The 23,484-nt window shown below is 58.1% G+C and overlaps 3 protein-coding genes across 16 annotated transcripts in view; all 3 read right to left on the reverse strand.

The window, feature by feature from the left end:
• PFKFB4 (6-phosphofructo-2-kinase/fructose-2,6-biphosphatase 4) overlaps positions 1-6,378 on the reverse strand; it is a 38,157-nt gene extending 31,779 nt beyond the window's left edge. For 3 of the 7 annotated variants that reach the window (XR_010155191.1, XM_016941058.4, XM_001158394.8), the window contains exon 1: positions 6,167-6,378. Coding sequence is in view for 3 of the 7 variants with exons in the window: in XM_016941058.4 (XP_016796547.1) it covers positions 6,167-6,263 (97 nt within the window). In the remaining 4 variants the exon portion in view is untranslated. Of the gene's footprint in view, positions 1-5,571 lie in introns of all 7 variants that reach the window. The other 4 variants (XM_063805747.1, XM_063805746.1, XM_016941057.4 and 1 more) reach the window with 4 other exon arrangements.
• A 1,422-nt stretch (positions 6,379-7,800) lies between these two features.
• Positions 7,801-13,403, reverse strand: UCN2 (urocortin 2). Its single transcript, XM_054681834.1, is given in 1 exon segment — positions 7,801-13,403. A coding segment is annotated over 1 exon segment (339 nt). The 5' UTR covers positions 12,516-13,403; the 3' UTR covers positions 7,801-12,176.
• A 73-nt stretch (positions 13,404-13,476) lies between these two features.
• Positions 13,477-23,484, reverse strand: part of COL7A1 (collagen type VII alpha 1 chain) — a 34,888-nt gene continuing 24,880 nt past the window's right edge. For 3 of the 8 annotated variants that reach the window (XM_054681823.2, XM_054681822.2, XM_054681824.2), the window contains 39 exons: positions 23,273-23,308; positions 23,108-23,143; positions 22,931-22,975; positions 22,734-22,766; positions 22,592-22,654; positions 22,439-22,474; positions 22,280-22,360; positions 22,089-22,157; positions 21,921-21,956; positions 21,798-21,839; positions 21,545-21,589; positions 21,419-21,463; positions 20,661-20,696; positions 20,519-20,578; positions 20,272-20,379; positions 20,050-20,121; positions 19,874-19,909; positions 19,684-19,743; positions 19,543-19,587; positions 19,289-19,324; positions 19,132-19,167; positions 18,999-19,055; positions 18,782-18,853; positions 18,191-18,262; positions 17,907-17,942; positions 17,498-17,578; positions 17,246-17,299; positions 17,118-17,171; positions 16,982-17,044; positions 16,536-16,598; positions 16,315-16,431; positions 16,067-16,144; positions 15,917-15,970; positions 15,674-15,722; positions 15,039-15,071; positions 14,813-14,899; positions 14,512-14,604; positions 14,183-14,380; positions 13,477-13,824 (listed from right to left, as the gene is read on the reverse strand). In XM_054681823.2, coding sequence (XP_054537798.1) covers positions 13,808-13,824; positions 14,183-14,380; positions 14,512-14,604; positions 14,813-14,899; positions 15,039-15,071; positions 15,674-15,722; positions 15,917-15,970; positions 16,067-16,144; positions 16,315-16,431; positions 16,536-16,598; positions 16,982-17,044; positions 17,118-17,171; positions 17,246-17,299; positions 17,498-17,578; positions 17,907-17,942; positions 18,191-18,262; positions 18,782-18,853; positions 18,999-19,055; positions 19,132-19,167; positions 19,289-19,324; positions 19,543-19,587; positions 19,684-19,743; positions 19,874-19,909; positions 20,050-20,121; positions 20,272-20,379; positions 20,519-20,578; positions 20,661-20,696; positions 21,419-21,463; positions 21,545-21,589; positions 21,798-21,839; positions 21,921-21,956; positions 22,089-22,157; positions 22,280-22,360; positions 22,439-22,474; positions 22,592-22,654; positions 22,734-22,766; positions 22,931-22,975; positions 23,108-23,143; positions 23,273-23,308 — 2,334 coding nt within the window. In that variant the 3' untranslated portion in view covers positions 13,477-13,807. Of the gene's footprint in view, positions 13,825-14,182; positions 14,381-14,511; positions 14,639-14,812; positions 14,900-15,038; positions 15,072-15,673; positions 15,723-15,916; positions 15,971-16,066; positions 16,145-16,314; positions 16,432-16,535; positions 16,599-16,981; positions 17,045-17,117; positions 17,172-17,245; positions 17,300-17,497; positions 17,641-17,906; positions 17,943-18,190; positions 18,263-18,781; positions 18,854-18,998; positions 19,056-19,131; positions 19,168-19,288; positions 19,325-19,542; positions 19,588-19,683; positions 19,744-19,873; positions 19,910-20,049; positions 20,122-20,271; positions 20,380-20,518; positions 20,579-20,660; positions 20,697-20,950; positions 21,064-21,418; positions 21,464-21,544; positions 21,590-21,797; positions 21,840-21,920; positions 21,957-22,088; positions 22,158-22,279; positions 22,361-22,438; positions 22,475-22,591; positions 22,655-22,733; positions 22,767-22,930; positions 22,976-23,107; positions 23,144-23,272; positions 23,309-23,484 lie in introns of those variants that run through there. The other 5 variants (XR_008547255.2, XR_008547256.2, XM_054681825.2 and 2 more) reach the window with 5 other exon arrangements.

A 23,484-nucleotide genomic window follows, 5' to 3' on the forward strand; every position in this document is an offset into this window, starting at 1 on the left:
GTCAACCGAACTTGCCACTGGCTAAACATGGCTAGGGGGGTCCCCACCGCATGAAGGACAGGACCAAAACCCAGCAGGGTAATCAACACCCTGCCTCTGTCATCCAGGAATCCATACCCTAACCTTTTTACATCTCTCCCACCCCATCCATCACTCAGTGCTCCCAGAACACATAGCCCCACTGCATGCCCTCCCTGTGGTGAACTTCTTTTCATCATACAAAGCCCAGCTCAAAAGTCACTTCCTCAACGAGTCCTTTCCCCAAGGCATCTCCATGGCTACCGGGAACACCCCTCACCCTCAATCCTGGTCACCTCACTAATGACACTCTTCTCTCTAGACTGATCACTTACAGCAGAAGAAGCCCTGTGGTATCTGAGCCCTTTAGGGCCCTGGGGCCTGGCACAGCGCTGGTGCTCGGGAACCGTGGGCAGGATCAGGGAGGGAGGCATCTAGAAGTCCCTCAGGGTAAGGACCACAAGGGGTTGAGACCAGAGACCCAGACTGATGCCCACAAGGACAGTCCCTCTGATAGCCCACCCACCACCATCCATGTGCCACAGGTCAGTGTGCCAGCCAGAGAAGATGCCAGGCTAGAGGCACGGAAGGATCTGAATACAGCCCCCTATATTCCCAGCTGGCTAGAACAGATACCAAGGCAGCAGAACTGCCAGCTTCATCTTATGGGACCTAGCTCAGTTTTCTTTTTTTTTTTTTTTTTTTTTTTTTGAGACGGAGTCTCACTCTGTCGCCCAGGCTGGAGGGCAGTGGTGCGATCTTGGCTCACTGCAACCTCTGCCTCCCAGGTTCAAGCGATTCTCCTGCCTCAGCCTCCCGAGTATCTGGGATTACAGACACCTGCCACCACACCTGGCTAATTTTTGTATTTTCAGTAGAGACGGGGTTTTGGCATGTTGGTCAGGCTGGTCTCAAAACTCCTGACCTCAGGTGATCCGACTGCCTGGGCCTCCCAAAGTGCTGGGATTACAGGTGTGAGCCATCACCCCCAGCCTTCTTTTTTTTTTTTTTTTTTTTTTGAGAGGGAGTCTCGCTCTGTCGCCCTTGCCCAGGCTGGAGTGCTGGAGGACACTGGTACCCAGCTCACTGCAACCTCTGCCTCCCGGGCTCAAGCAATTCTCGTGCCTCAGCCTCTCAAGTAGCTGGGATTACAAGCACATGCCACCACACCTGGCTAATTTTTGTATTTTCAGTAGAGACAGGATTTCATTATGTTGGTCAGGCTGGTCTCGAATTCCTGACCTCAGGTGATCTGCCTGCCTCGTCCTCCCAAAGTGCTGGGATTACAGGTGTGAGCCCAGCCCTCAGCTCAGTTTCCAATGCCATCAAACGCAGTCTCATGTCAGAAGCCTCAGGAAGCTTCCTTTTCCTCATCCTTAGGACCTGGGTCAGGTAAAACCATAGCAGACAGGCAGATGAACAGATGTGGGGACCTGTCACTGCCCCTCTTCTTGGTTCTGCAAGTGCCTTCACCTGGTTGCCTAGACAGACTGTCCCCACCAACAAGTTGTTTCCCTCAGAGCACAGAGGCCCCAGAAGCACTTCCGCAGGGGGTCAGGAGTCAAGCCTGGGTTGCCATCTTGAGTCTGACACTCATTGGGAACTCTGAGCCTCGGTGTCCCCAGCTGTAAAATGGGGCAGTCATCCCTCAGAGAAGCCTAGTGCTATCCAAGAGCCTGGGCACTTCTGGGAAGCTGTGCCCTCTGTCCTACCCTGGCGGATACTGAGCTAAAGCCATAGGTGTACCTCGGCACCGACTGCCCTTGGGACTCAGGGCATGGAGGCGGTGGCCTGGCCCCAGGCAGGCCCTGCAGAGAAACAAAGGGCCTTGCTTGCCAGTGGGGGCTCCATCACTCCTGTGCATTCCCCTTGTTTAAAGGTGACCCAAATGGTGAGCCTCAGGGGCGGGAAGGAGGAGACCCCATGAAACAGGCTGACTGAGTGAGAGTGGAGAAACTTGCAGAGAACTCTCAGTATTAGCTAAGGTGAGAGGAAAACAAGTTAGGCAAGGCCTTGCCTCCTCAGGGCCGGTGGACAGCTGAGGCCCGCATTGTGCATTGTTTGCATAGTTCCCGGCCAGGTGGCCGGGCTCTCAAGCAACCAAGGGCAGTGCGACAGCTGCTAAGCAGGAGGAAATCCTGCATCTACCCTGCTCCCGCTGATGGGGCCACCCCCCAACTGCTCCTTCAGGGACTCCCAAAACCTCAGGACTGGGGATCTGCACCCCCTCTCCACATCTCCTATTTTCCCAGAGACAGCTCCAGCCTCCTCCCATGGCATTTGGTGGCATTTCCCTTCCCGCCTTCCACCCACATGCGCAGCACAAGGTGGGCAGGCAGGGCAGCAAATCAGGCCTGGGTGCAAAACAAGGCAATAAATTACCTATCTCCTCTGCTCCCCAAGATAAGCTCCCAAGGAAATGACCCAAAAGAAAACCAAAGTTCAAGTGTATCACAACAGCTCTGCTTACCATAGCAAAACACTGGGAAATTCCAGCCATGAGAAATTGCCAACTGAGGCACAACAAGGAGGGAACACATTGCAGCCCTTGAAACAGAGCACGTGGACTAAGCGGGCTGGGTGCGCGGCTGCACCTGTGGCTCTGAGCCCACAGGACCCTGACACTGAGCAAACAGGACAGTAGAACACACTGTTTATAGCTGGGCGTGATGGCACATGCCTGTAATCCCAGCACTTTGGGAGGCCGAGGCGGGCAGATCACCTGAGGTCAGGAGTTCGAGACCAGCTTGGCCAACATGGTGAAACCCTGTCTCTACTAAAAATACAAAAATTAGCCGGGTGTGGTGGTGCACACCTGTAATCCCAGCTACTTGGGAGGCTGAGACAGGAGAATTGCTTTAACACAGGAGGCAGAGGTTGCAGTGAGCCAAGATTGTGCCACTGCACTCCAGCCTGGGGGACAAAGCAAGACTGTCTCCAAAAAAAAAAAGAACACACTGTTTATAACATTGAGCATGTGCGGAAGGAAATGTGAAGACATGTCAGCCCAACTTCCCTCATGGGTTCCTTTCCTGTAAATTCGCTGCAGGCCCCATGAGCTCTAGGAGCAAAGGGGCCCAAGGGGCCTGAGACGTGCCTGGCAATGGGCAGTGTCTATGTTCCATTACTTCTACCCAAGGAGCAGCCACAGGTCCCTGGAGGGGGTGCCAGAATTGACTCCTGAACTGCAACTGCTCTCACCTCCTTAGGCCAGGCTGGGGAAGGAAGAGCTCTTTAAAATAAAGTAACGTGCCATGGAGGCCCTTTTCAGAGGGGACTGAAAGTCATCTCTCCTGTTGCCCTGTGCACACACCAGTCATGTCCTTACCCAGGAAGAGTTTTGCCACCTTTCAGCTGAGAAAAGCCATCAAACACCGTCCTTTCTGCAGTCCTTCCTGAGTCAGCTCTTGCCCCACCTGCCCTCAGAGTTCCTCCAGGTCTGAGCTCGGAGGCCAATGATGGGAAAGGTAAAAGCCTCCCAAGCCCTCAGGTGTGGCTTTAAATTTTATCAAGTGGGGGCGTGCCTGTGGGAGTGGAGGAGGTGCAGTACATCCCTCAGTCCACCAGCCCCTAGTGCCCTGAGGAGCTGGGGACTAGACTCCAGAGAAAACCCAGTACAAAGCACAGACCAGCAGTGGGTCCTGCTTCTTCCTGCCCACAAAGCCCTGGGACCAAATCCGCTTCCATCCCCACCCACACCCTCCGGGTCCAGACTGTCCTTGCAGTCACTCAACCTACAAGTCTACTGTGCAAAGGGTAAAGTGTTGCCCAAATGCAGGCACTGGGAGCTGGAGGTGCTGCATGGGCGGGTTCCATGTTCATTCACTGCTTACCCACTCCCTGCTGTGAACCCTGAGGCCCAAATCCCCAAACAACCTGCAGGTCTCATCTTTGGCCTCTCAGGTGCTACCTCCTCCTCCAGGAAAAAGTGCGGACCTAGAACCCAGCCTACCCCAACACCCTGAGACACCGTGATGGCACGAGCCCCTCAGCTCAGGCCAGAGCCACATTTCAGTTCCACACTTAGAGCCTGGAGAAACACAAGCTCTGCCTCAGGAGCTATGAGACCTTCCCATTGGGCCTCAGCTTCCTCTCACCTGTAACGGGGGTTGGCTTGGAGCTGATGCATCAATCCCTGACTCAGACGTAGTGAGAAGCAAAGAAAGAATGGTAGTGATGACAGAATACCCTGCCTCTGCTTATTGAGGACCTACTCCTTAAAGGCTCACAGACTTGGCTAGGCATGGCAGCTCATGCCTGTAATCCCAACACTTTGGGAGGCCAAGGGGGGCAGATCATTAGAGATAACGAATTCAAGACGAGCCTGGCCAACATGGTGAAACTCCATCCTACTAAAAATACAAAATTAGCCGGCCATGGTGGCGCATACCTGTAATCCCAGCAACTTGGAAGGCTGAGGCAGGAGAATTGCTTGAACCCAGGAAGTAGAGGTTGCAGTGAGCTGAGATAGGACCACTGCACTACAACCTGGGCAACAAGAGTGAAACTCCGTCTCAAAAAAAAAAAAAAAAAAAAAGTCCAGGTCCTCACTCCTTTCCCCTATGTAGTAATAGCAGCCACCCCCCTAAGTCAGGACCACACAGCCCTAATAACACAGACTGGCTCAGCCTCCCCGCCTCCAGAAGAGTCTCAAAGGAGGGGTAGCCATAGCCCTCAGGACTGAGTGTGCATTATAGACAGCCACAGCCCCACCAGGACCTACATCACAATCAAAGCCATGAGTTACCACGACTTGGTCTGGTCAGAAACATGGCCTTCCCCTGCCAGGACTCACAGTGTGGCCAGAAATACACACACCCTTCCCCCAGGACTCATATCATGATCAAAGCCATGGCTCCAGGCTGCTGCAGCAGGATGAGCACAAAGAACTCTCCCCTTGCTTATCATACATAAGCAGAGGCAGGATCACAGGGAGACCCAGGCATGTCACTCAATCTCCTGATCTCCATTTCACTGTCTGTTAAACTAGATGTTCTCTGAGGTCCTGGACAAGCTGCAAATTCATTACAATGTTTCAGTTACTCCTAAAACAAATCTTTCTTTTCCTGGTAATAAAAAAGTTGCAGGCCAGGACCCACGCCTGTAATCTCAACACTTCAGAAGGCCAAGGCCAGAGGATCCACTTGAAGCTATGAGTTGGAGACCAGCCCAGACAACATAGCAAGACCCTGTCTCTACAAAAAAAAGAAAAAAGAAAAAAAAAAAGCTGGGTGTGGTGGCGCACCTATAATCCCAGCTAATCGGGAGGTTGAGGTGGGAGGATTGCTTGAGCCCAGAAGGTCGTGGCTGCAGTGAACTATGATCACGCCACTGCACTTGCTCCAGCTTGGGCCACTGAGCGAGACTCATCTCTTAAAAAAAAAAAAAAACTGCCAGCTCATTTAAGGACAGGCAGAAACTCAAGGAAGCGGTTTAAACACCTGGGACCCTAGGAGAGGTGAGCCCCTTAACAATTCCATGAATTTCAGCATTCTCCTAGCTGTTTCACTCTCCAGTTTTACTGTACACCCATGACCCCAGGTGGATACTTACATGTCCCGGGACACAGACACAGGCCCACACGGCATACTTTTCTGTCTCTATCCTGAGCACATCTCTGCTGAAGTTCCTGCCCAAGCTCAGCTTTAAGGCCAAGAGGCACCCTTCCTCCTGTTGGAAAACTAGCCCACCTTTGAAAGTTCTGGGCTCAGAGAGGCCAAGTAATTCACCTAGGGCCACACAGCTCAGTTCCAGTCCAACAACCCGGCCCACACTCCTTGGCCAGGAGAGAGGGAAGGGCCTGGGGTGCCCACAGGGTCCTCCCCAGGCTGGGGGCGATGGGGATTGGAGAGGGAAGCAAGGGGGCTAGAGCCCTCCCCGAGGTGATGGTGGCCAGACCTAGCCACCGCCAAGCCGATATGCCCCCACACACCTGTCCCCGCCCCCTGCTCTGCCACACCTGTCTCTGGCCCACCACTGTCACGACCGCCTCACCTGTCCCCAGCAGCCTCCCCAGTCACGGCAACCTCACCTGTCCCCGGTTCCCCATCTGTCTCCCGCCCCTTCTCCATGCGAGACCCCCGCCCAGGCCGCCCTACCCACCCATCCCGGTGCACCTCCCACCTCCTCCCAGAGGACCCCGCCTCACCACCGCGCTGGCAAGCGTGCAGAGCGGGCCGCCCATTGCTGTATGGCATCCAGATCTTCTTCAGGGGGTTCTGTGTCAATTCCCGTGGGGACGCCATCCCGGGGCCGGGATGAGTCGGACTGCGCCGCTTCCAACCCAGCAGCCGGGCCACCTCGGGCCACCCGAGGTCCCGCCCCTTGGGCCCCGCCCCTCCTCAAGCCGCGACAGCCCATGTCTATCTTCCCGCAGGTCCCGCCCCAGAGTGAGTAGGCTCCGCCCCAGCTGAAAGGGGCCCGGCCTCCGACCACGCATGCCCAACTCACCTACCCGCCCGTTTTGGAACAAGTGGGCCCAGTTCTTCAGGCCAGGATCGAGAATGCGCATGCTCAACTCCGGATTGCACTGGCCCCGCCCCAGTTCAAGGCCCGGATTGTGCAGGCCCGCCCCGGATGCGCAAACTCAGCGCTCCCAACCTGCCCGCGCTGATTTGCATAGGCCCCACCGACGGGCTCCGCCCTGGCGCTGCATCCCTGAGCAGCGGCACGCGTGAATTCTGCTACCTCCTTGCTAGGGAGCCCAGGGCCCCCAGGAGGGAGGGGTTTTCATGCAGTGGGACGAGGCCTACGTGACCCGCACGGCCAGGTTGGTCAGAGCCGACAGGGGCCAGTAGGCCTGCAGTCCCAGCCGTCAACTCCGCTGCGCCCTCCTGCCCCTGCTCGGGGTCCCCCTTGACTGCTCCGAGCCCCGGGACTCTTCCGCCGTCCATAGGAGCATGCTCAACCACGCTGGAAAAGCTCTTTTACCTCATGGATAGAGACTCAAAACACATTTCAATATTGTTCCTCTTTCTTTGCTTTGGCTGCTGGGAGCACATGCGTGGGACTTTTTTTTTTTGAGACGGAGTTTCGCTCCTGTTGCCCAGGCTGGAGTGCAATGGCGCTATCTTGGCTCACTGCAACCTCCGCCTCCCGGGTTCAAGGGCTGCTCCTGCCTCAGGTTCCCAAGTAGCTGGGATTACAGGCGCCCACCACCACGCCCTGCTAATTTTTGTATTTTTAGTAGAGGCGGGATTTCACCACGTTGGCCGGGCTGGTCTCGAACTCCTGACCTCAGGTGATACGCCCTCCTCAGCCTTCCAAAGTGCTGGGATTACAGGCGTGAGCCACCGCGCCCGGCCGTGCGTGGCACTTAGTAACCAAGTACTTTGGGTACTCACTGAGCCCTGGGAGTATCTTAATTGTCTTTCCAGAATTTCATTTTTTACAATTTTTTTTTGTTTTTGTTAGTATTTTGGTTTTTTTAACTAAAGTTTTACATATTTTTTGAAAATAATATGTTAATAACATTTTCTCTTCATCAGGAAAATGGGATGTGCACATTGTCTATCTTACAGTATTACAGTATAAATTAAGTATGTCAATCTCTAAGAAATTCATTTTAAAATACGTTATGGTTGCCTTTTACTATATTTGTATCTCCCTCTTGTCTTTGAAAATGCACTGGGGACAAGGAACAAGGGAGAGATCCAGAAGTTCGTAAACCCCTGGCTCACTTTCTTGTTTGGCCCCCACCGGACTCCTGCAGTTTCCCGCCTCCTCGGGATCCCCAGCCCCGCCTCTCCAAGCTTTGTACACTCTCTGCCCCAGCCCCCACCAACACGGCTTCAACCTGAGCCACACTGCCCTCTAGCGATGTCATCCACAACACCCCTGGCAGGTGCCCTGCATCCTCAGGTTCTCTCTGCCCAGTGTGTACCCAGCCAGGAGCCAGGTGTTGAGGGCATGGGACTGGCAACAAGACTGGCCTCGTGGGCTATAGGTGTAGCACCCACTCCCATGCCCTCCCTGCCACAGCCCTGCCTTGGATCAGTCCAAGTCCACCCAGCTCTTTAAAGCTTGGCAAGGACCCTTAAGATGACTGACACAGATGTCTTGCCCACTTCATAGGAACTGAAGATTCCGAAGGTCCACATGCTGGAAGCCCATCTGGACCCTCCCCCAAACCAGCTCTAGCTGCTTGCCCTGGGAACACCCTGCCCCAGGCAGGGTCAACAACTTCCTCCTTCCTCATCCTCCTTTTGCGGTATCTACCCGCTTATTCCTCCACCCCAGTCCCAGCAGATCTGAGCACATCCATGGGCGGCTCCTGATGAGCTGGGTGCCCCTCGTGACCTGCTCCCTACTTCTCCAAAGCCACTCATTCTGTTCGTGACACAGCCAGCCCTCTTGTCTTCTGGCCACTGCCAAGGCCATCTTGGGGCCACCGTGGCCTCTGAGACCTCATTACCACATGCCCACACCCTGTCTATCCCGCAGCACTCATTGCAAAAGCTATCTCCTCTGATATCTACAGACACCCAGCACCTCCTCCGGCCTGTCCATTCTCTTCCCAGACCTCCTGGGATGCTAATCAAGGGCTGGGGGTAGAGGACAGCTGGCCTGGGCAGGGGGCCAGGGCTATCTCTGGGAAGGCATCCTCACACGAGGATGAGCCTGGTTCCCAGGAAATGCAACAGCTCTGCACCTTCCTCTCTTCCCCAGAAAGTCTACCCGTGGCTGACCCAGGCACCCTCCTTCAAGGCCCTATGTCCAGCTGGAAGGCCACAGGTCAACATCAGGAGATGCCTGGGGTTCCCCCCGAAGGCCACCGTCCACATCTGCTCTGAGGATATTCTCCATCTCCCCTCCCATGGCCCTGTTTGTCAGGTGGGAAACTGAGGGTCAGGAAGAGGGAGAAGGGTCCAAGATCACAAAGCGAGTCCACAGTGCAGCATGGACTCAGCTCAACCCCCAGCCTTCCAGACCTTGCCTGCCACACTACAGTGGAATCGCACAGTCCACCTTCACATGTGTGCTCCCACTCCCCCGTGTCCTCTCCATGGAGATGCTGTCCCAGTGTCTGCTCTCTCAGCATCAGCGGATGCCCGGTAGAATCCCTGGCCCTCATGGCTTTTTCCTCCTCAGTATATCCCAAAGTGAGCCAGCTGTTCTGTCCCAGGCGTGGGAAGTATGCTGGGATGTCTGTACACACATGTGTGAACATGTTCTGCTCAGCCTCTGCCCACCATGAACCTGGCTGGCCTGACCCTGGTTGGCTCCCAGGGTGCCCTCTGCACTGACCACTGGATTTCCTCCCAGTGTCCCAGCCTAGAAGCCATGTGGTGGCCAGTTCTCAAAGCTCAAACTCTTCCCAGTCCCTGTATCTACTGGCCAGCCCTGACAGAACTGCCAAACCATCCCACCACACACACACACACACACACACACACACACACACACACACACACAGTCTCGCTCCTGTTACCCAGCCTGGAGCACATAGTGCAATCATGGCTCACTGCAGCCTTGAACTCCTGGCCTCAAGCGATCCTCCCGCCTCAACCTCCCAAAGCCCTGGGTTTATAGCCGTTAGCCACCACATCTGGCCCACAAACCACCCTTTGCAGCATAAAGACCCAGGGGTTTCAGTGCATGCCACACAGGCCCACACACTGATGCACACAGAGACACTAGCACAGCTGCACATGCACACACAGATGCACACACACTCACAAGTCCTGCACCCCAGCATGTGCAGAGACAGGCAGGCTGCAGTGGGGCCTGCTGCTCTCTGCTGCCTCCCTTCCCACATATATCTCTCCACCCCCAGCCCTGCTGTCCACTGGGAGGTTCAGGAGTTTCCAGGAATTCCAGCTTCCTCTGGCCATTTCCAGCAAAGGATTGTCCCCTGTGTCTCCCTGGGCCCAGGGCTCACAAGGAGTGTGAGGTTCTAACTTCAGGTTATAGAACCATGTCACCAAGCAGCCTGGGAACCCTGATCTGCACTTCCTCCTTCCAGCCTGCCACAGGGCGTACAGTAGGTGCTTAGGGATTCAGGACCAGCAAGGGCACACAGAAAGGGTTCAGAGAGGTTCATGACCAAACTGAGTACACAGCAGGTGTTCAGAGAAGCTCAGGACTGGCACAGGGCACACAGCAGACACCCTAGAAGTGCTGGTTTAAGGGCTAAAGCCACATCATGTGAAACCCATCCTAAATGAGCCTCTAGACTTCCCCAAACTGGTGTGACCCCAAGAGGAAACCTGGACAAACATGATCCCTTGGAGGCCAGCAAAGAGCAGAGCAGGAGGGCCTGGGCAGCTCCAGCTGGCGGTCCCTCCCCCTGGGCTGGAGGAAGACACTATTTATAGTTCCCCCTTGGCCCAGCCCCCTCTCCCTTGCAGGGCGACAGTTTTCCCCCTCCTTCGGGCCACTGACAGATGAATGCCCCTCAGAGCACCCCTAAACCAGGAGAGACCCCCCAACACTCTCGCACCCCTCCAGCACCACCCTGACTTCATCCAGGTCTTTCCCTAACCCTCCACCCTCCCCACGCTGTCCCGTGCCTACCCTGCCTGCTGCTCCCCGGCCCCAGGTCGGTCAGGGAGCTGCCTCCTAACGAGCCTCTGTCCATCCTGCAACCAAACTGGCCAGGGCCACTGCCCCCTGCAGCTCCAGAGTGGGGTAACCCCGCCTAGCACTCTGAAGAGAGAGAAGCGACTCCTGTGGCTCCTGCAGCCCCGCCTCCCCAGCCCACCCTAGGCCCGCCCCCACAGGGCTGCTTACAACTGTGAGGGCAGCGCCAGTGCCCCCACTCCAGTCAGCCGGCCACGCTCTGGCCAGTACAGTCTCCCTCTCCCGCCAGAGCTGCCCATGCCACCCAGCGTCTGCCTTCATGTCCACCTAGAGTTGTCTGCACAGCCCAGAGTGCCTGCCCCCTCTGCGGGCAAGCCCGTCCACACTGCCCGGAAAGTCAGTTCTGTCTCTGGCCCAGCAATGGAGTTGGGCTGTGAAATCAGGCAAAACCTAGTCCTTCCAAACCAAGGGACCAGGTCAGTTAACCGGGGAGCTAGGGAGGAAGGCAGAGAAGCCAGGTATGACTCACCCACCATGTGTCGCGGCCTGGGTGCACACCACTGGGATTCTCGCACATCCCATCCTTCAGTCGCTTTGTGTTTATTGAGCACCTCCTGCTGCAGGACCTCCATGTCTGCTATATACACAATGCTCACAGGCTTGCTGGTGTCGCTTTGCTTTACAGATAAGGAAACCGAGGCTCGGAAAGGTGAACACCTTTGCCCAGGACAGTCCATGCGTGAAGTGGGACAGAGTTTGGTTGGAGCTCCGGCAGCCTGAGCCCTGTCTTCTGTGAGCCCTGCATGTCCCTGGGTCGAGGCTGGGGATGCAGGGGTACGTGGGGAGGACAGGGCCTGGCCAGGAGTTGTTCTTGCTTCATGCAGGTTTGGGGGACAAGCACCCACTCCTCTCAGACCCCTCACGTACCTTTACCCTGCTCACACACACTCACAGCTGTCAGAGACTCAGCCACACACGCACATATGCGCCCATAAGACAAGGCTGCCATGGTCACAGGCTTCCTGTGTTCGGGCCTTTGTGCCTGGAGACACCCCTCACAGCCCCGTCCATCTGGGGCAGGTGCTGCCTCATGGGGCACAGAGCAAGCAAGTGACCCTCAGCCAGCATTTCTCTGTGTGGTGGCCTATGGGATGACAGACCTGTGGGCCTCAGAGGGACTGGTCGGAGGCAGTGTTGAGCTCTCGTGTTGAGGCTCCTGAAAGTAACATGATGATGACTGCATGTGGCAGTGTCCAGGTGTTCTGTGACTATGGGGCACCCAGACATAGCAAGACTCGCCACAGCAGTGACCTTACGTGGCAGCATCCAAGCTGTCCGGACATATATTAGGTCTGTGGGGCACACAGGCATGGCAAGACTCCATGTGGCAGTGACCCGACTTAGCAATGTCCAATGTCCAGGCTGTCCAGACACACTGTGACTCTGTGGGGCACTCAGATCTGATATGACCTGCATGGCAGTGGCTCCATGTGGCAGTGTCCAGACACTGTATGCCCAGATGTGGCAGCGTCCAGACACTGTATGCCCAGATGTGGCAGCATCCGTCCAGCTGTGTGGCTGCCCTCCAGGTCTTCCCATCCAGGGTGGCCCTATCACTGTGACCCCCTCTCTCAGGCTCAGCAGCGGCCGACACGGGCCAGGATGCGGGCGTTGGTGGTGGCCTGCTCCCTGGCAGCCCTGGCCCGGGCTTGCTCCAGTAAGATCTGCAAGAGGCCGATGGGGACATCCAGCGATAGGACAATGCGCGAGCCAGGGTGGCGGGTGGGGCTGCGGTGGCTCTGGGCAGCCCACGGCCATGTGGGAGCAGCTGAGGGGCTCTCTGAGGCCGCAGGTCAGGGAGTGGTCTGGGGAGAATTCTGAGGGCGGAGCTGGAAGGTTGGGATAGGGGTCACTGGGACAACCAGGACTCTGCCCAACATCAGGACCATCAGCAACAGCAGAGCAAACCTGGTCATCGTGAGGTCAGGCTGCAAGGAGAAAATGGGCTCAGGGCAGGGGCTCTGGTCAACTGGGGTCCATGAACAGAGACAGATGGCAAGGGCAGAGTGACAGAGTGGGGGATGGAGAGAGAGGAAGACACCGAGAAAGGGGTTAGAGAGGCCAGGCCAGGCCAGAGACAGAGAAGGGGAGACAAGAGGAGAGCCAGAATGAGACAAAGAGGCAGAAAGCAAGACAGAAAAAAAGAAACAAAGAAATCCAGAGACAGAGAGACAGCAAGAGAGGGAGATGAAGGAGATGGAGGCAGAGCAAAATGGAGACTAGAAGAAAAAGACAGACAGAAACCATCCCAGAGACAGACAGCATGATGGAAAGAAAGATTCAGACAGAAACACAGAGTCCACAGGAGGGCAGGCGGTTCTCAGCAGGAGAGCTTGCAGCTGATCCAGGAAACAGAAGGGCAGGAATCGGATCTCAGAGGCAGAAAAGCAGCCAGAGATCCCAGAGTCCCCTGGGTCCAAGCCCTCCATAAAGCCAAACCCCACATCCACTCAACCTCCAAGACCCTTCCCATCCCGACCCAACCCAGTCCTACTGCCACCAGCTGCTTCTGGGGTAAGGCAGCCTGCTGTGGCTGCCTGGGGCTGGGGCCAGGCACTACTGTCCTGTGGTCTGACCCTCTACCCCGCTTCAGGGCCCATTTATCTCCCTCAGCCCCCTGGGGTGGGAGCTGGTACATGCTTCCTGGCATGAGGCAGCCCCCCACCTATGACTCATCCCTCCCGGGGGGCAGTGGAGACATGTCCTTAGCCCCCACCCTATCTACTCTTTTCCGGGGACAAGTTGGGGACTGAGAATCACAAGACAGTGACCAGGACTGGGCAGAGGGACTCTGTACCCATGCAGAATAATACCAACCCCCCAAGGAAAACCTTCCCCCTTGACACCCCCCATCTTCCCAAACAGTCACAACAGGAGCCTTTTAAAACAGCAGCTTTAATGCCCCCCAGAATCAGCACCATGTCATCACAGGCTTGGGTCAAGGGGCGGGTCAGACACCAGTCACATCCGCTCACTGCCCACAGCCACCCCCCACAGTGAGTCATCTGCCAGGGTGGCAGGAGCCACAATGGGGGTTTGTCCACAGGGGGGAAGGCTAGACCCACGGGACCAAGTCATTGAAATAACGGACGTGCACACGCACGCTCACATGCACACAAGCCTCTAGCACCAAGGGGAGGGACAGTGGGGTTCTGCTGAGTCCCCGACTCCTCCAGGGGACGCTGAATCTCAGCTCATTATCTGGGCCTCAGTCCTGGGCAGTACCTGGTGAGGACAGGTTGGAAACGGTCGTCAGCCATCTGACCTTCCCCAGAGAAGCTCAGGCAGAGGCACCCAAGGGGAGGGAGCGGAGGCTACAACAGGAAGTGGGAGCTCTGACCTCAGAGGGGTCCATACTTAGGTCTTTAAAGGAGGGAACATGGAAGGGGACCCTACTGGGGGCTCCACGGCTGGGGCTCTATATTCAGCTCTTTGGTCTGGGCGTCTGCCCCAGGTCCCCTACTGTGAGGGTGTGTCTCCTCCAGGACCCTGACCTGGAACCCTGGCCCAAGGACTCCTCCCCCAGAACCCGATCCAGGCAGGCTCAGTGCCCAGTTCCCCACTGTGGGGGCTCAGCCCATACCTGTCCCCTGGCTCTGGACCACCCGGGGTGGGCAGCGGCGCTCGCAGGCCTCACGGGTCCCAAAACGGTTGGCATTCCCTCCACAGCCACCATAGACAAAAGGGTGACAGGCCTCTGTGCTGCCTGTCACAGCCCGATGGTACCAGCGCAGGGTGTAGGCAGTGCAGGAGCCCTCATCCAGTGGCAGGGAACAGGGGTCTGGGCCAATGGGGTCAAGTCAGCAGGGTTTGTGGGAATCAGAGAGGGTTGAAAGGTCAGGGGGAGGTCAGCAGGGCTCAGCTCTGCCTGCCCCTCCCCAGACCCCGCTGGGCGCAGCCCCCCATTCTCACCATCACTATCCCAAGGAGCTTCAGGGTCCTGGTACTCCTCCACGGAATACTTGGAGTATTCAGAGTACTCATCATCCTCAGGGGGTACCCGCTCTGCAGGTAGGGCAGGGTGTGCTGGGAGCAGTGGCTGCTGGCCCCGGGGCAAGGTGGGCAGCACTGATTTCCACTGTGTGCACACAGTGCCCATGCGTGTGCCCTGCATGCAGACCCTATGTGCTTGGCGTGTGCCCTGCATTCATGGACACCCATGTGCGTGTCTCGGCCCCACCCATAGCTGCCCCACGGGTTCAGCTGTCCTCACCTTCCTCCTCTGCATGAGAGACGCGGAGCACAGGCACAGCATGGAGCTGGGAGCCGGCAGTGTCTGCAGCATAACTAGGGAGGGGTCCTGGAGCCAAGAGCAGGGGCCTCAGGGCCCTGAAGTCACCATGGGCAGCCATCCCAGCCAACCCCCCTGAGAGGACCCCAGTTGATAGGCAGGGCAGGGCCTGGGGTGAAGAAAGTTCCGGGAGTAGAAAACTACTCACGTGATCCAGATGCGATGAACTGGCCCTGGCAGGCTAGAGGGGGCAGAGAGGGATAGAGAGACAATGACAGAGAGAAGGATGTGAAGATGGAGAGACAGACAGAGACACACAGGCAGAGGGGTAGAGATACACAAAGAGATAGCAGGAGAGGGTAACAGACAGGAGAGAGAGGAAGAGAGAGGGTGGGAGGTAGATAGAGAGATGGAAAAAGAGAAGAAGGCAGAGGAGAGGGAAGTTGGGAACAGGCCAACAAAAGGCAAGAGACAGAAGCAGGCCAGACACAGAAACAGGCAGGTGGTGCAGACAGAGACGGGAAGAGACAGCTTCACTCTGATGCCCCTCCCACCGGGTCCAGGTCAGGCCCAAGGGGACCAGCTCTGCTCCCACCATCATCCCACTCCCCACACAGCCAAGCTGGACATCTGAGAGCACTGCATGGCAATCCTCATCTGCCTGTGTGTCTCCCTCCACTGGGGACACATGTCATGTGTCAGTCCTGCAGCACATGTGTCCTTCTGTGTATCCATCCATCCCCCCATCTTCTTGACTGCTTGCCCTGTAAGTTCTAGGGGCCTGCCTGCCCTTGCCTAGGATGCTGGGGTGGAGTGGGAGACTGCGGGCTGGGCACCACTCACCACAGTGCTGACTCATCTCTTGGCGCACAAAGCCCCGGATGTCATCCTCCTGGGAGCAGAAGACCACGGGGACCATAAAGAACCCATGGCCCACAGGAAGGACATAGGGCACATAATGCAGGGACTATGGTGAGACTGCATGGAGCCAGGGCCCAGGGGTCAGGGTGCTGGGTGAGGGAGGTAGGGCCCCAGCCCACCCAGGCCCACCCAGGCCCTCCCAGGCCCATCCAGGCCCACACTCACCGTCAGTGCAGCTTCTCCCTTCTCGCCTCGAGGACCAGCAGGCCCTGGCCGCCCCTGTGTGCAACAGATGGGACCAGGCTGTGACCTCTGACCTCAGGGACAACAGAAGTCACCCCGATCTCTGACCCAAGCCTTGGAATCCCTACTCACCTGCTCCCCTCTCTCGCCAGGAGCTCCAGGGGCCCCAGGATCCCCCACCACTCTCTCTCCAGGGGGACCTCGCTCACCCTGTCAGACACAGGGACCAAGTGAGCAGGGTCAGAGGCAGTGGGGATCAGGAGTCAGGCAGGTTGGGGGCCACAGCTTCAGAGGTTGGGGCAGGCAGGCTGGAAGATGGTTATGAGGTTGGAAGGGTAGGGAAGGTTCAGGGATCAGGAGTCAGAGCTGGGGCCCCTTACCTTCTGGCCCTGAAGTCCTTCGGGGCCTCTGGGACCAACACTGCCAGGTGGCCCTGGGGGACCAGCAGAGCCATCATTTCCACTGGGGCCTGGGAAGCCCCTAATTCCTGGGGTTCCCTGGGGAGATATAGGACAGAGTCAGTAATCAGAGGCCCCAAAGATGGACCCTCTCCCAAAGTGCACGCTCCCCTCAATTCACCATGACCATGGCTTCAACTCACCCGCTCCCCTTTCTCGCCCTGGTCACCCTTGGGGCCTGGCTGCCCGTCAAAGCCTCGGTCACCCTGGGAACAGAAGAAGCATGAGAAACCTTCTGCCCTGACCTCCCTCAGCTCTGGAACCTCCCTGAACTCCCATGAGCTCCCTGGCCTAATGCCCAAACCTTCTGTAACCCAAGCACCTGTGAGCCAACCAGATGTGATCTCCATGACTCCAACTCCACTATAGCCCCCTGCCCTGATGCACATGCCCCCTCCACCTCCCATGCTTTCATCCTAACTCCACTGTGACCCCAACCCACCTTGACACCTCGAGACCAGCCCCACTTCAGCCCCCAAAGTCCCAACCCTCTACAGCCTTCCTTGTCCCTACACCCCCATGACCCGACCATGAGCTTCCCTGCCCCATCCTGACTCCCTGTCATGTCCACTGTCCACAGACCCTGTACCTTGGGACCGATCAGGCCCTCCTTGCCAGGGGCCCCCGACTGGCCCGGCACACCAGGCTCCCCCTGGAGAAAAAAAGACATGAACTTGGCCCCCGTCCACCCGTGGCCCCCTCATTCTGAGCGTGCCCACACTCACCATCTCTCCTTTGTGTCCTGCCAGCCCGGGGCGGCCTGGGGGACCAGCTTCTCCCTGCAGGCATCAGGCAGTGGGGTGAGCCTTAGGCCCCAGGCCACGTAGCCCCCCAGCCCCCAGCCCCTCTGTACCTTGTCTCCCTTCTCTCCATCAAGGCCACAGGCTCCCTTCACTCCCCGTTCACCCTGAGGGAGAAAAGCAGATGAAGAAGTGATTCCCAGACACCTCACTCTCTGACCCCCTTCACCCTGAAACCAACTCTCCAAACAGGCCTCAGCTACTCCAGCCTCTGACCCAGTGCCCTAATATCTGACCCCAGGTCCCTCGCCCTTCAACATTAGGCCTTCCTGACCAGAAAAAAACCAATCTTGTTTCTTTCCTACCTTGAGGCCCCGGGGACCCATGAAGCCAACGTCTCCTTTTTCTCCTCGGATACCAGGCACTCCATCCTTTCCTGGGGATCCCTAGCAGGGAGAGGGTCCATGTGAGGTCAGAGGAGGTCAGTGAGGGACCAAAGAGAATCGCCCTGGATAGTGGGTAGGGAACACCATGGGGTGGGAGTCACCTCTGGAGGCCAGAGCCACTGGGGCTTGCCATGGGGACAAGGGTCACCATAGGCAGGGGACACCATCATAGGCGGCTACTGTGGAGGTGGGGGACGCTGGGTGACATGAGGACACCATGAGAGCACTGGGTCACTATAAGGTCAAAAGCTACCACACTGGTGGGACCACCATGGTGACGGGGGCCCTCTGGGGTCAGGGGGCCCCTGTGGGAGCAGGGGCATCTTACCGGGTCACCAGGGATCCCTGCTGCACCAGGTTGACCCTGTGAGAAACACAGATGGGGGAGCTCTTCAGTGGGACTGTCCCCAACACTGGCCCATCCGCTGCATGTGTGGCCACTCAGATGCTCAGCGGCCGGGGCCCAGGCCACACACAGATCCCGGGTGAACACACATGGGGCCAGCAGCAAGGGAGCCAGAACCCCCAGCACTTAGAGGACCCCCAGGATATGTGTGTGTGTGATGCTGGCTCTGGACCTGGGCCTGGGCCTGGGCCTGGGGCAGGACTTGCCTGGGGTCCCGGGAGTCCACGCAGTCCTGGCAACCCGGCTGAGCCCTTGTCACCAGGCTCTCCCTTGCTGCCCTGTGGGAGTGACCAGGAGAGGGATTCAGTCAGGACCACATCAGGCTGGGGGCTTAGAATACAACGAGCCCGCCAGCTGGGGCAGAGCTCGAGTCACTCCTGAACGGCCCTAGCAGCACACCCTCCCAGCCTGTGCCATAGCGGGTGGAACTGGGGGCTGTAGTCCACAGACTGGCTCATTTCTCACCCCAAGGATTCCAGACCCTTGCCCCGCCTTCTTATCACTGGGTTCCTCATCCCATCTGAAGCACCTTCAGATGGGGACACCCACGGAGCCCCTTTCCTGTCCCTATAGGGCCCCTTCATAGGGCCGGTCCACAGAGCTCTCCTAACCTCACACCAAGGCCTTGAGCCCTCCCTAGAGCCCCTCCTCTCGGCCACTCCATAGTCAGCCACAGAACCCCTTCCCCCTGAACCCCAGAAAGCCTCCTCCTGTCCTCCCCTCCTGCCCTCACAGATGCTGTGGAACCACCACAGCCACAGGACCCCACAGAGAGTACACCACCCTCTTCCCTGTACCTTGTCACCAGGGTCCCCATTGTCTCCCCGAGGTCCTTTGTCACCATCCAAGCCCCGAGGCCCTCGTTCACCCTGGGTTGGTTTGGGTAAGAAGTCACGGTAAGGGGCTGAAGGTCCCTCACCCTCTGGGAGTTTGAGCTCTCAGATGCCCTGGGCCAGCCCCACGGGGTCCCTCTCGCACCCAGGGGAGACCCAGTCCACACGTGGGCCCACTCACCATGTCCCCCTTGGCACCCCGTGGCCCTGGAGGCCCCAGGATCACGGCCGAGTCTCCCTGAGGGGGCAGGGAGGAATCAGAGGAGTCGGGAGCACCCTGGCCCCTGCCCTGCCCTCCCCATGCCCACACTCACCTTGTCACCCTTTAGTCCTGCACTCCCAACATCACCCTATTGGGCAAAAGAGTGTGAGTCCCGCCCAAACTGGGGAGGCCCCGCGCCTGAATTCTAATATCATACAAGATCCACTCACCCCCCCCCACTCATGCCAGGACCTTCCCCACGTTCCTACCTTCTCCCCACGCTCTCCCCTGCTGCCAGGGGGCCCCTGTGTGAGAGAAGGTGACCGTGAGCTACAGGAACCAGGGCAGTGGAGGACGGAGGAGGATCAGGGGGAGGAGGGAAACAGTGGGGACCAGACAAAGGGGACAGGGGTAGACGAGGAGGGCCAGAGGGCTAGGGAGGATGGCAGAGAGTCCTGGGGTACAAAGGGCACAGGCAGGGGACTGAAGTCACAGCACTGTCACTTTCCCCAGCGGGACCCACCGTGAGTCCTCGGGGTCCCTCCTGGCCGGGGCGGCCATCTTCACCCTGGATGGTGACATTAGGTTCATTGACTCAGAGGTTGGAAATCAGAGGCAAGAGCTGGGATGAAGGGAGTTCGGCTGTGGAGTAGGACATACGTACCCGGATGCCTGGCTCCCCACGCTCGCCTCGGGGCCCAGGCAGCCCTGCTCCAGGGTCTCCCTGGAGACCAGCAGAACACCGGGGATCAGTGAGGGGAATCAGTGGGGGACGCAGGGTCATGGGAGGTCAGTGGAGGCTGGAGGGGGTGACCAGGGCACAAGAGAGAGTCAGCAGCACTTGTCCCACCTACCTTGTCTCCTTTGAGTCCAGAGGCCCCAGGTGGTCCCTGTAGGTCAGAGTGAGGTGAGGGTCCTGTGGCTCTCAAAGCGCCTCCCCCAACACCCCACAATGTGGCCCGGCCCCCATCCTAAGTCCTCACGAGGACAGGAAATCAAATACGTGGGGCTTTAGGGCACCTCTACTCACCACTGACCCCGGTGGTCCAGGTGGCCCCAGGGGGCCTGGGATTCCTTCTCTCCCTGGGGGGCCTGCCAGACCCTACCAGAAAAATGGGGCAAGAGAGGCAGAGAGTGACTTGGGAACCCTCCTACCCTCTGCCCCCTCAAGACTGGGAACCCCCAAGACAGGGCCCCCTCCTCACCCACCATGGATTCACCATGCCCCTACATGCTGTTCCCAGCCCCTCACCCGCTCTCCACTAGGGCCTGGCTGACCCATCTCTCCTCGAGGGCCTGTCTGACCCGGGAACCCAACAACACCAGGAGCACCGGGGGGGCCAGGGAGGCCCAGATCTCCCTGAAATAAAAACAGCAAAGGGAGGGAATGGTCAATGCAGGACCCCTCCCAGGACTCTCATCAGAACTCCCTCTTCCTCCTACCTCCAGTGGCTGCCCGGCCTGCTGCCCCGACAACTGGTGATGGGGCATTGACTTACCTTCACACCTGGAGGGCCAGGAGGCCCAGGGGAGCCCGGGACCCCGACTCCTGGGTCACCCTTTGAGGAAAAGAGGCATCGGATCAAGCTCAGGGAGTCTCACGACCAGGACCCCAGCAGGGACCCTTCTGGGTACACATACCTTGAAACCTTTGGGTCCTGGAGCCCCTTTCTGACCCTAAGAAAACCCAGCAAACAGCATTTGAGAGGGTAGGAACGTGAGCACAGAGTTCAGACACGGGCTGAAAATATTCCCAGGGGAGCTCTGATGTGACCATGAACACATGGGAACTCAGACATGCGACCACGAATTGGCTCACAGGAGCTCAGACATGACCATGGCCTATCTCAGGACAGCACAGACAGAGGGATGCTCAGATACGACCATAGACAGGTGGGAATTCAGGCATGGCACAGGCACAGGGAGCTCACACGCGAGTGCAGACATCTGGCTCCACAGACGTGAGTGCGGACACACGGGCGCTCAGAGGGGAACCCCAACACGTCCACTCCCGGGTAGAGCAGGCATGGCCACAGGCTGAACGCTGGCAGCCAGGGGCAGGGGAAAGGAGGATTGTAAACACAGGACCAAGGAGAGGTTCACAAGAACTCAGGTGTGTCCTGGGATCTGGGAGATCAGACCAGAGCACACGTGTGCCCAGATGTGGTGAGGAACAGACCAAGGATGGGCACACAGAAGCCAAGACAGGGCCCCCAGAGCTCAGAGTGTGGAAGCCGACAGTGTGTGGCTCCCTGTGATCCAGAGAGCAGGCTCCTGGATGTTGGGACATGCAGCCCGACTCAGGGACTCAGACATGTGCCCCGGCCCAAGAGTGGCCCCTTATGCCCGCCATCACACTCCTCAGGCCAGGCTCGCCCTTGCCTAGGCCCCGGACTCACATCTTCCCCAGGGTCTCCGGGCTCCCCTGCACGGCCAGCTTCACCCTGCACAGAATGGCAGGTGAGGGGTGTCTGTACTGAGCCTTCTCTGCTCAGTACTCAGGCCCCAGGGCCAACCCACCTCACCTTCTCGCCTCGCGGCCCTGGCAGTCCTCGGTCACCTTTGGCTCCCTGTTGACAGAGGTCAGGAGGCAACACAGGCATCAGTCACAGAAAGATGAGACTCCAGAGGGAGGCATGGGGCCAGAGCTTAAATATGCGGTCTACTATGAAAGCTGAGGGTCATGAGGGTGGGTAAACTATGGGTCGAAGGTCAGAAGTTAGGCCACTGGAGAGACAGGACCCCCAGAACGTCTGCTGTCAGAAGTTCCCTACTTACCGGCTCACCCACCAGGTCTCCAGCAAGGCCTCCAGGGGCTCCCTGGTAAGGGGGAGAGGTCAGTGGGATTCCTTGGCCCCCACCAGTTGACCCCCCCTCACTGGCAGCCCCACACACACTCACCTTCTCTCCCTTTGCTCCAGGGAGCCCGACCACAGCCTGTGGGGAATGCTAGTGAGTTTCCTCCTCCTCCCCCGCCCCCACCCTGCCACCCCCATGGCATTTGGAAACAGGCTTGTGGGTGAGGCAGAGGAGTAGCTGCAGGGGGTGGAAGTCAGGGTCAAAGATCACCTGTCCAGGGGCCCCCGTGGGGCCAGGTTCTCCTTTAGGTCCGACAGGGCCGGGCAGACCTGGTGACCCCTATGGCAGAGCAGCGTGAGGAACTCAGTGCCTCTCCACCACCACCCCTGCTGCCCCACTCCTCATATTTCAGGCCCACAGCTGGGCACCACACCCTAGCGAGCTGCCCCCAGAACACATACTGGCACACCAGGGCTCCCTCTGTCTCCATCTTTTCCACTGGCACCATCTCGACCTGGGGCTCCCGGCTTCCCTGTCTCCCCCTGAGAGGGAAGAGCTCTGTCAGGGCTGCCTGTCGACCCTTGACCCCTGGAGCCCAACCCTTGACCCCCAGAACTCACCACTTGTCCAGGCAAACCTGGAGACCCCTGTGGACCCTGACGGAGAACAAGTCGGATGTCAGGGTGACAATGGACACAGGACGATATGAGAGAACATGGGCCCCAAGGAGTGAAAACACGGTGTCCCTACAGGGGCCACAGGGACTCACTCACCACAAGGCCTGAAGGGCCGGGGGGTCCAGGAAGTCCCACAGCTCCAGTAGGTCCAGTCAGGCCCTGGAGGAAGAGAAAGTTCAGGGCAATGCCAACCCCACCCATCTCCCTATGACCCTAACCTGTGAGCTAGGCCACTCACCCGTCCTGGAGGTCCTGTCTCTCCAGGCTCCCCCTGCAAACAACCCAGAGACTGCATGAGCAGAGCCCACGTGGTCAGGGCTCCTGGAACTCAGCCTCATTGCAGGAGATGACAGCCCAGGAGGTTGGCGCACACTACCCCAGGCATGGACACAGCTTGAAGGAGCCTCCTTCTCCCATCCACACACCTAGACTCACCTTCAGGCCAGAAGGTCCTTGGGGTCCTGCAGGGCCAGCAAGACCCTAGAGAAAAGGGTCAAGGGCAGGGAACAGGGCTCAGGGATTAACACAGAGAAGGCCTGGCTCATCAGCTGTGGCCAATGCCTATCCCAGCCCTTCCAGACCCTCATCAGGCAGTGTTCCCTGGTCACTCACCGGGGCACCAGGTGGTCCAGGGTCTCCATGACCACCCTGTTGTGGCGAAAAAGAGTCTGATGAGGGGGAGTTAGCCTCACCCCACCAAGGAAACTGAGGCAGTACTGGTCACTGGGGCAGGGCACAGGATGGGGGCAAGACAGGTGAAGGTTCTTGGGTACTCACCACTGGGCCAGGGGGGCCTCTTGGACCCTGCAGACCCTACATAGAGAGGGCACTGATGAGCCTCAATCTGGGCCTCACTTGGGCCTGTTCCCAACCTCTGGGGGCTTTTTCCTTGGGGGTCAATTTCCATACCTCACCCTTTCCAGTCACAGATAATACCTACCCATGGACTGCCTCTCATAGATAGCACACACGGGCCTGCACACACACAT

This window comes from Pan troglodytes, chromosome 2, assembly GCF_028858775.2.
Source record: "Pan troglodytes isolate AG18354 chromosome 2, NHGRI_mPanTro3-v2.0_pri, whole genome shotgun sequence".
Taxonomy (NCBI): domain Eukaryota; kingdom Metazoa; phylum Chordata; class Mammalia; order Primates; family Hominidae; genus Pan; species Pan troglodytes.